This window comes from Alosa pseudoharengus, unplaced genomic scaffold (assembly GCF_046254945.1).
Source record: "Alosa pseudoharengus isolate Yale_2024_CS ecotype anadromous, Long Island Sound unplaced genomic scaffold, YU_APseudo_1.1 YU_APseudo_1.1_scf_18, whole genome shotgun sequence".
Classification (NCBI taxonomy): domain Eukaryota; kingdom Metazoa; phylum Chordata; class Actinopteri; order Clupeiformes; family Clupeidae; genus Alosa; species Alosa pseudoharengus.
In genome coordinates, this window is record NW_027468650.1 from 17147806 (window position 1) to 17157788 (window position 9983).

Below are 9983 nucleotides of genomic sequence, written 5' to 3' on the forward strand. Positions count from 1 at the left end.
TCTCTTCACCTCTACCTCTGCCATTTTTAAAGTTAGTTGCTAACATAATATTTTGTACACTGTTTTACAAACAAATCAGCAAAACTGATTACAGTTAACCATTATTATAGATGTTGGTCGTTCATGTCTTGAAGAAAAATGTGTATGCAAATAATTTTATGTCAATCAAATAAAGTTATGATGGGATATGAACTGGCTTGACTTTGTGTGTGTGTTTGTGTGCACGTGCTTCTGTGAAAAACCATCTGATCTGAAGGCTGTGATGAAGTGCAATAGTGGGTCCTGGTAGTCCTATCCCTTCAGCAGGTGGCGCTGTGGTCACGGACAAAACAGTCTATCTATGGAATCAAGGCTGTGGGGGACAACCACTGCAGCAGGTGTTAGTTACTCTCTATGGGTTAGATATCTGAACATAAGTGAAAAACAGCGCTCTCTGCCGGGTGAAGCTGATACATGGGGGCTAGAAGCTGTTGCTATGGCAACTAGGTAACAAAGTGGAAGAAGGAACCCTGAGAGTCACCTGCATACAAATTGAGTTAAGGCTTCTATTTTTTTTATCTGATTGTCAGGGAAAGTCGGCGGTGAGATTTGTTTTTGTAGCTTTAGTCTATTCAAGTTCTAGGTGGCATGTCAGTAAACGGTGCACCTGAAGAGGTGTAACTGGTTGTGATTAAACAAACTGCAGCTGGTTAACGTTAGCAGTTGTTAGCATAGCACCCTCTACGAACTGCTGTAAATTACGTTCTGTTAACGTTACTCACACATCATACATTCGCTTGTTTAGGAGGCTTGGAAGTAAATATAGTCTCAGATTATGGAGATCCCAGGGGCCCATAACCCAGTTCTGCAGCAGGTGAACCAGTTGTGGTCCATTTTGGACGACATGTCTCTGGACAGTCCAGAGAGTTATCGGACCTTTATTGAGAAACAGCTACGGGACGGCGCGGATTTCTACTCGCCTCCTCAACCTGACTCCTGCATTCAAGTGGCGATACTAGTAAGTCAATTACCCACCTGTTGGATTCAGTTTGGATTGAAATGGTGTTGTAGCTCTCTAAATTACAGCAATAATGTTATAGGCGGCAGAGTAGAACCAACATCCTCCTCATAGTCCGTATCAAAATAGTTTTGCTGTTGTTAAATGACTAACGGTAGTCCAACCTTATGTAATGTCCGTCTCAGGGCCCAAAGCGGGGTGTCCTGTACATCAACGTGTGCAGCTGGAAGAGGGTTCCTGTTCCCAGCTCCACTGAGCATCCTGTGCCGGTGTGTGGAGGAAGACTAGACACGCACACTGAGGGGAAAGGTAACTTCAGCACAGCAGTCTCTCTCAGATCCAACACCTGACATTAGAAATAGTCATGTTTTATATGTGACAGTACTGAAGAGAAGTACACACACAGCCTAGAGAATAGTGGTTTTGAGTGTGTTAATGTGTGTGTGTGTGTGTGTTTGTGTGTGTGTCACCTGAGTTGTCTCAACATTTTAATACATGTAAGACACACCTCACTGTTGAACACAGGATGGCCCCAGATATGAGGAGAATCAGGGGGTGGCTTCAAATTGAGCAGGGTTCAACATAAGCAATGGTCTGCTGGCCTAGGGCAGGTAAAAGAGTGTCGGGTGAGTTGGTTGGTCAGTCACCGGCCAGGTTTTTCTGCCAGTCACCATCAGTTGGCTCAGCTCACCTGTGATAGTAACTGGTTGAAGCTAAGTGTGTGAGGCTACAAAATTAAAGAGGGGGCTCATACAATGTCATAATTTAATTTCCACTTTCACTTGAATTTCCCCTGGGGATCAATAAAATATCTATCTATCTATCTAAATTAACAGTTTTGTGTAAAAGTGACTTTTCTGGGATAAACATAAAAAGGGGCAGCACAAATCTCATGTACTGGCCATTGGGGAAAAATGTTAAATTAGACACTGAGTTGAGACTGTTTACATAAACTGTTTATTTGCATCTCTTACACACTGCCTGTCCCTTGCTCTGTTTGTCCCTGGCGGCGCCCTGTAGAGCAGTACAGCGTGCTGGATGTGGCTTTCAGCCCTGATGTGGTGGTGCGAGCGCATGGGGACCCACGGGAGATGGAACAGCTCCACCTGCTGGCCGTGAGCTTCGCCCAGCAGCAGCACGGCCTGAGTCTGGCCCAAGGTTACACCACTCTCACCACCGCCTGCAAGGGCAGCACCCAGGGCGTCAAGGACCGCCTGGTGTCACCGCGGCAACCACAACAACCGGTCCCACCACCCGCACAGCCCAGCCCAGGTGAGAGGGAGACGCCCTGAGGGGACACAGGAGTGTGCTGCACCACCAACGCTCCTGAGTGAGTGTGTGTGTGTGTGTGTGTGTGTGTGTGTGTGTGTGTGTGTGTGTGTGTGTGTGTATGCCCCCACATCAGAGGAGAAATGGAATGGGATAGTTGGATAAGGCCCAGTTAGAGGAGAGTGTCTGTATTATAAGTGTTCAGCACTTCCCAAATGGAAGCAAAGAGTGTCACATTACTGTCAGGTGTGATGAACACAGGCAGTGCACAGATGAAAACTAGCTGCAGTGCCTTCCAGTAAGTCACTTGTTGATGCCTTAGGGGTTTCAGTAGATTGTTTGTTTTATTCCAAAGAAGTAGCATTTGTTTATAATGAAAACATAAATATGGAGAACAAACTATATAATCCATCCAATAACTCCAATACGATAAACGGTCACTAAAACAAATAAACAGGCTAAATAAACATATATAAATTGAAAACCCATATGCCTGCTGGCGTCCATGCATTTCCAACAAATAGTTCCAACCTTTCCAACCAACTCAAGGATTCCTCCTTTGTCTACCTACTGTATATGCCACTAATTGGCACAGGTGTGCAATTGAACTCTTTCTGTTCCAAGGCCACATGGTCATCTTTCATCAGCAGGAGTCAATAAATTAACACAAATGTCATAAATGGCTCCTACACTAACCTCCAATTGTTCTTCAGTTAATTTTCTTTCTCTCTCTCTCTCTCTATTTCTCTCTCTCCCTCCTTCAGCCCCTTCTCTCCTGCAGCAGATCTCGTCCCTGCGTGGGGATGGGGGGGTGGCTTTGGAGGGGACAGATGACCCCCCCGCAGGGAGGGTGACCCTTGACCTGGGTGGGGGCGGGCAGCCCGCCAGGCCAGGGCTCATCCAGGTGATCTCCAGCTCAGAGAGCCCCCTCCTGCGACGCCCTGTCCACCGGCTCACACTGCACTCGGGCACGGCTGCCACGGGCGATCAGGGCCGCCCCAGCAGTCTGGAGCTCACCATAGAACTCCCCGGGGTTCGCTCTGCGAGAGAATGCCAGCTCAGCATCTCACAGGTGGCGCCATACTCTTCATCATCACAATAATAATAATCATTAATTGATATCCTCATCCTCAGACATGCTCTCATGACATTTTCAGTTTCTACACACCGTCAGTCGGTCAGTCATGCCGGTGACATTTTGAGGCAGTATTTAGTGTAATACTGAGTCAAGTGTAATACTGAACTGGACACATGGTAAGGCTAGGTAGCTGAGAGCTGTTAGCCAGAGCAAGAGATTTTGAACTGCAGACATTCAGTCTTTCAGGGTCGACTTAAAGAGTTTATTTGAGCCTAAATAAAAGCCATATGCCAACAGCAAGCCTGCAGAAGTGATGTTGCCCACACAGACCGCTAGATTAGATGAGACACCCGCTGTGTGTCACAAACACACCACTGGCCCAGTCATTACATGCTGCTAGGCAGGTTCGTAAAGCAGGCAGGGCCATATGCTTTTATAAGTCACACTTTCAGTTTGCTATGTGTTGTGTCTATACTTATTTATAATGAATGGTTCCTTCTAGAGTGTAGTGTCATTAGATCTCAGTGAGTTTGAGTTCTTGGTTAAATGGGTACAGAAGGACTGAGCTCATAATGTATCTTTGTGTTAAAGTTTGGCTAATACCACTGTAACCCAAATTGTATGTGTGTCTGTGTTTAGGATGATGTTCTACTTGAAGTAGAGGACATGTACCATCTCCATCTCAACCTCCCGAAGACAGTGAACGAGGAGACTGCCACAGGCGCCTTCAACGTGCGGACACACACACTAACTCTCTCTGTGTCTGTGCTGTAACACACACACACACTGACACTGACTCTTCAACTTTGTGCTATAATGCATAAACATTTATTCTGACCCTCACATGTGTTCTCTAACACACACGCACACTCACTGTGTGATCCAATACACACACACAGACAGACTCACCATGTGTGGTTACATTGTGTTTCTTTGGACTCTCTGATGTGGCCCACACACATACATACTTGCACAGCCCCAGATTCACTTGGTGTGTGCACTCACACTCACACTCACACTCACACTCACACTCACACTCACACTCACACTCACACTCACACTCACACTCACACTCACACTCACACTCACACTCACACTCACACTCACACTCACACTCACTCACACTCACACTCACACTCACACTCACACTCACACTCACACTCACACTCACACTCACACTCACACTCACACTCTCACACACACACACACACACACACACACACACCTTTTGTTTTCTGGGTGGTTGCCATGGTTCCAGTGCTGCCATCCACTCACTTACCCACACAAACCGAGAGACAAACAACCAAAATCAAAAGCAAGAACACACAGCAGCCTTCCAGAGGTGAAGCCCAGTCTTCATATATTAACATACAGGTCCCACATACAGATGACACAATGGGGGCAGGCTATGTGTACAGACACACAAAGACAGACAGACACAAACACACACACACACACACACACTGGAGGGCTTAATATAAGCAGTACTGTTTACAGGTGCCTGATGTAAGCACCACCTCAGTGTGCATGTGGGTGTGTGTGTGTGTGTGTGTGATTATGGCCCAAAACTCCAAACACACAGAGCACAATGAAGTCTCTTGGCTCTCCTAAATCTGAACTCAGTTTGTGTAACCCACTGTTTAAGGGGTTTTAATTTTGTTGAGTTTTCTAATTAAATAACATTTAGAACATACGTGAAATGATGCCATTGTATTTACATTGTGGTCTTATAGCTTTGGCAGTATTGGAGAGGCAACACCTTCTACCCTTAGACAGGAAGTGGTCAAAGGGGTTGAGAGGTTTAGAACACAGGGTTGTTATTATTATTATTAATTATTATTATTATTATTATTATTATACATATGGTGAGTTTGCCCACACTATGCTCCCTTTGTGTACACTGTCCTAAAATGTGAAGTGTTTGAGTTTGTGTCTGCAAAGAAATCCCTGAAGTGAAAGTCACAGAGAATTTATTTCATGTCATACTGCAGTCCTCCCAGTTCCCTTTCATTAAAATACCTTTTGGGGGATAGAGTTGAAATCTGTAATAGAATAACATTGATTAAAAGCACCTCCCAATGATTTTTCAAAACAAAAAGTTTTCTTTAAACACAACAAAATGGTTTCTTTTTTAAGTCCACATTCCCCTTAAGACAACATCCAAACGATGCGGTCAAAATAAATAACAGGATAATTGCCAGCATTGAAGGAATAACCACTCCCACAACGGTTAGAAAGTGCCACGCCCCTGCAGGAAGTGTGTGTGACAGGAGTTTACATTCTGCGGAGTGATGTGTGCTCCCGGCAGATGTGGGGTGGAGCCACCTGGCCAGGTGTGAACAGAGAGAGGGGCATATGTGACGTTAAACCGACTAAAGACTCCAGCTTCATATGTACAGTGACCCGGGCTCTGGGCTACCAACAGCAAAGCGTGAGAATTCAAAGAGAAAAACGGGGGGAGGGAACAAATGTGTGTGATCAGAATCCACCCTTAAGTAACACTTTCCCTTCCCCTCGACCTAATTCACATGGCACGGCTGAACGGGAGCTCACTCCTCACTGCCGTGAGCTTCGATCAATCAAATCTCAGGCAGACTTCAAACACAACTGAGACAGAAGACGGACAGAACATCAGAGATAGGGCTGCAATGCTAGCTCTACTTGACCTTTACTTTCAGACTGACTACGGGTGAGGGGGTGGCAGTATGACCCCCCCAGGGATGAACCCAAAGCCCCCCCCCCCCTCTCCCACTGCTAGATGTGGGGCTCTGGTGTTCCAAGTGTGGTGTTTTGAGAGAGTGTGTTTGTAGTTTTGAGATGATGTGCGCACCGAATGGGAGTGTGTGTGTGCGTTGTTTCTGTGCGTTGTGTGGGTGGACAACACTGATGTGGCGCGTTGGATAGTGTCTGTCCATGCGGCGGTTCGAGCGGCTCTGCCCGAGAGGGAGAGAGTCTATGAGAGGGGTCGAGGGTCAGGGGGCAGAGGTTGCTCGGGGTCAGAGTTGAGAGGTCACAGCAGCATGGTGACTGGCCGCTCCAGGAACTTGCGGAACTCGGCGAGCCACTGAGCACCCACGGCTCCGTCTACAACCCGGTGGTCACAGCTGAGCGTGACGGACATCATGCTGGCTACGTCGAACCTGAGGCACACAACACACACACACACACACACACACAACAGATTACTTACAGCATACACACACAAATACAGATACAGTACAGACAGCTGTAGCACTGGACGGGGGGTGGGGTCAGTAAACACATTTGAATGGGCACTGCTCAAGGCTTACGTCAAAAAACGATGTATTTTTTCCCCACTGGTTAAACACTGACCATAGGAGGAACCGATAAGCACACATAAGTAATTAGTGTTTGCGTGGTTGTTGTTAGTGTGGGAGGGTCGTACCCTTTCTCGTTGTCAGCGGGGAGCAGCCTCTTCTCCGACCCCCCCACTGCCAGGATGCAGGCCTGGGGGGGGTTGATGATGGCCGAGAAGTTCTTGACGCCGAACATGCCCAGGTTGGAGATGGTGAACGTGCCCCCCTGAAACACAAAAATCCCCAAACTGAGATGGCACACTGGCTTTCACCCTCACACTCGTGTGTGGGTTAAGGCATTGGAGATATGTGCTTGTTCTCAGTTCCCATCACCACAGAAAAACACAGCATGAACATGAACTGTATTCAGAGTTGACCTGTCTGAACTGTTCTTCAGTGAGACCATGCCTGTGTGTGTTTGTGTGTATGTGTCTCACCTGGAACTCATGAGGCTGGAGTTTGCCATCGCGAGCTTTGGTGGCCAGTGTGCTGACATCTTTGCTGATGCCCGCCAGCCCTTTGATGTGTGCGTTGAACACTATGGGAGTGATAAGGCCGTTGGGAGTGCTAACTGCTACACTAACGTCCACCACGTGGTTCCTGGGTAAACGCAAAAAAACAAAACAGAAAATTACTAAAACGGACTGAAATTTAACATTTCGTTATTTGAACCATTTATTATGTGAGTATTTCATTGATGATTTGTCGTAATGCCTCAATAACACACTTTGGATCTATTAATGACTGGGCGTTAACATCTGTGTATGTGTGTAAGTGTGTTAGTGTATCGGCTGATGCATCAATGTATGGGCTAAGCTACACCAGGCACGTAACTGAAGTGTTCCGTTCGCGTTGCGTCTGCTGCAACAATTAGCTTCCACTATAAACAATGGAATTAGCTACACCAGACGTGATAGCGGGTTGTACGTTCGAATAAAATAGACCATTAGTCTAAAATGGATTTTACGCGTTGCGAACGGAATGCTTCAATTACGTGCCTGGTGTAGCTTCCCTGTAAGTGTTTACATGTTCAAGTGTGTTAACGCAATGGCTGCTGCATCAGTGCAAGTGTGTAACGGTGCCTACACACGCTTGTGTTGAATGCAGTGCTAGAGACGCATCTTGTTTACAAGGGTTTACGTCATCCGTTGCCGAAGTGTATTGTGGTTCCTCCATCAAAAAGTTGAGAAATTTTCAACTTTTGCTGCACCAACGGACAGCAACGCAAGGCACCGACCCCAGCCAATCAAATTATGGTTACGCTTCAAGGCATACACTAAAGGACACAACCCCGACCGTTGGGAAAACCCACTGACATGCAGGAACGCAACGGAAGTGTGTGAGAGTAGGGTAGCGTATCGGCTGTTGCATCTGTGTAAGTGTGTAAGTGTGAGGGCTGCTGCACGAGTCTAAGTGTGTAAGCGTGTACGTGTATGTGCGTAACGCCGGCTAGTGTAGCTTACTGTCTGATGACCGTGTCCATCCAAGAGGAGTTGGCCTCGGGCACCTTCAGGCAGGCCAGAGCTGAAGCCTTGATGATGAAATCATTCACAGACAGCTTGATGTTGTCAGCCTTCACCTCCTAGGAACACACACACACACATAATTCAGAAAACACATATACAACTCCAGATAGACACAGAACTCAGATACACAGACATTTGCGGAGAGTCTGTAACATCAGTGCAGACTGGAGAGCCATCCATTTTTATTAGAGGAGTAAGTGTGGGAATGTGACCTGAATTACAGCTGCGTCTTTGCCTAAGGCATGTACCGTACGAGTAAATGTTTGGCTTCTTCCTGAGATCAAGCGTGAAGGCTGCAATGTTGATGCAATGTTGACAGCCGCTGCGCTTCTCCAAGGAACATGACGCCCCTAAACACACTTTTGAAGAAACTCTTGAAGACCCAACTCTTCCGGGGATACCTCGTCTCCTAACATTTTTAGCAACTTAATATTTACATCTTACATTTATTCGCTTAGCAGACGCTTTTATCCAAAGCTACTTCCATATGTATTATATTTCAAGGGCCATTGTCCCCAGAGGAACTCAGGGATAAGTGCCTTACTCAAGGACACAACGGTGGAAGCCGGAAATTGAACCCACAACTTTTCTCGCTACTACTACTACATTTTTGTGTCGAGAAAGCGAACGCACACTGAATCTAGGAACTTGACAAGGTGCTAGTCACGGGATACATAATATTAAAAACAGATCGCACACTTTGGCCGAAACGTTGTCTCCTATTCTATTAAATCATTGTGGCATCTGAGCTACCAGATTGTGCGATCTCTTTTTGTATTTAATACCACTACTACGTTACCACTGCCTAACACATCTCACACACCACTTACTATGCACTTCCCTCCTCCACCTCCTTCTACTACTTCCTCCTCCTACCACACTTTGACTTGTGCTTATAACATCTGCACTCTTACCGGTATTCACTCTTCTATTCTCACACACACACAAACACAAATGACAGGCTACACACACACACACACACACACACACAAATGACAGGCTACACACACACACACACACACACAAATGACAGGCTATTCACACACACACACACACACACCACTTACTATGTACTTCCCTCCTCCACCTCCTTCTTCTACCACTTTCTCCTCCTACAACACTTTGACTAGTGCACACACACATACTTATAACGTCTGCACTCTTATTCTCTAGTAAGAGTATCGACTGATGCAGTAGTAATTCCTACCTAACGACTCCTCTGCACTGCAGCTTGAATATTATTCGTCCTTCAGTAAGTCACTTTGGATAAAAGCGTCAGTTAAATAAACAAACGTAAATGTAATGTAAATATTGACATCTACAGATGGGTGCAGATGAGAGATGTGTTGTGTTATTGTGTTCATGAGTAGTGCTGTGTGTATACATCTGATGAAGCTGTATGGTGGTGTTGTAAGGATGAGATGTGTTGTATTATGTATACATAGTACCATACGGATGTGTTGTGTTGTTGTGTAGATGTGAAGTGTGTGTTGTATAGGTGAGGTGTGTGTGTTGTGTAGGTGAGGTGTGTGTTGTTGTGTAGATGTGAAGTGTGTGTTGTATAGGTGAGGTGTGTGTGTTGTGTAGGTGAGGTGTGTGTGTTGTGTAGGTGAGGTGTGTGTGTGTTGTGTAGTGCTGAGTGTATGTGTGTGTGTGTGTGTTGTGCAGGTGAGGTGTGTGTATTGGGCAGGTGAGGTGTGTGTGTGTTGTGCAGGTGACGTGTGTGTGTTGTGCGGGTGAGGTGTGTGTGTTGTGTGGGTGAGGTGTGTGTGTGTTGTGTAGGTGAGGTGTGTATG

General features: G+C 46.2%; 2 protein-coding genes across 2 annotated transcripts in view; one reads left to right on the forward strand and one right to left on the reverse strand.

Moving 5' to 3' along the window:
• Positions 1-814: 814 nt before the first annotated feature.
• Positions 815-4118, forward strand: pih1d2 (PIH1 domain containing 2). The gene is made up of 5 exons (XM_076291119.1): positions 815-997; positions 1183-1306; positions 2018-2269; positions 3031-3338; positions 3984-4118. The coding sequence occupies exons 1-5, from the start codon at positions 815-817 to the stop codon at positions 4116-4118; spliced, it is 1002 nt and encodes a 333-aa protein (XP_076147234.1).
• A 1179-nt stretch (positions 4119-5297) lies between these two features.
• The window catches only part of LOC143131018 (dihydrolipoyllysine-residue acetyltransferase component of pyruvate dehydrogenase complex-like), a 16187-nt gene continuing 11501 nt past the window's right edge, over positions 5298-9983 (reverse strand). The window contains exons 11-14 of the mRNA XM_076290362.1: positions 8125-8243; positions 7099-7261; positions 6751-6887; positions 5298-6484 (exon numbers count right to left, since the gene is read on the reverse strand). Of these exons, the coding sequence (XP_076146477.1) occupies positions 6355-6484; positions 6751-6887; positions 7099-7261; positions 8125-8243 (549 nt within the window). The 3' untranslated portion in view covers positions 5298-6354. The remainder of the gene's footprint in view (positions 6485-6750; positions 6888-7098; positions 7262-8124; positions 8244-9983) is intronic.

What these genes read in the sequence shown, in the direction of transcription:
- pih1d2 (XM_076291119.1), top strand. Translation starts at nt 815, where the DNA reads ATGGAGATCCCAGGGGCCCATAACCCAGTTCTGCAGCAGGTGAACCAG. An exon ending in CACGCACACTGAGGGGAAAG is followed by an intron (nt 1,307 to 2,017) that starts GTAACTTCAGCA and finishes GGCGCCCTGTAG; the next exon opens with AGCAGTACAGCGTGCTGGAT. An exon ending in ACCCGCACAGCCCAGCCCAG is followed by an intron (nt 2,270 to 3,030) that starts GTGAGAGGGAGA and finishes TCCCTCCTTCAG; the next exon opens with CCCCTTCTCTCCTGCAGCAG.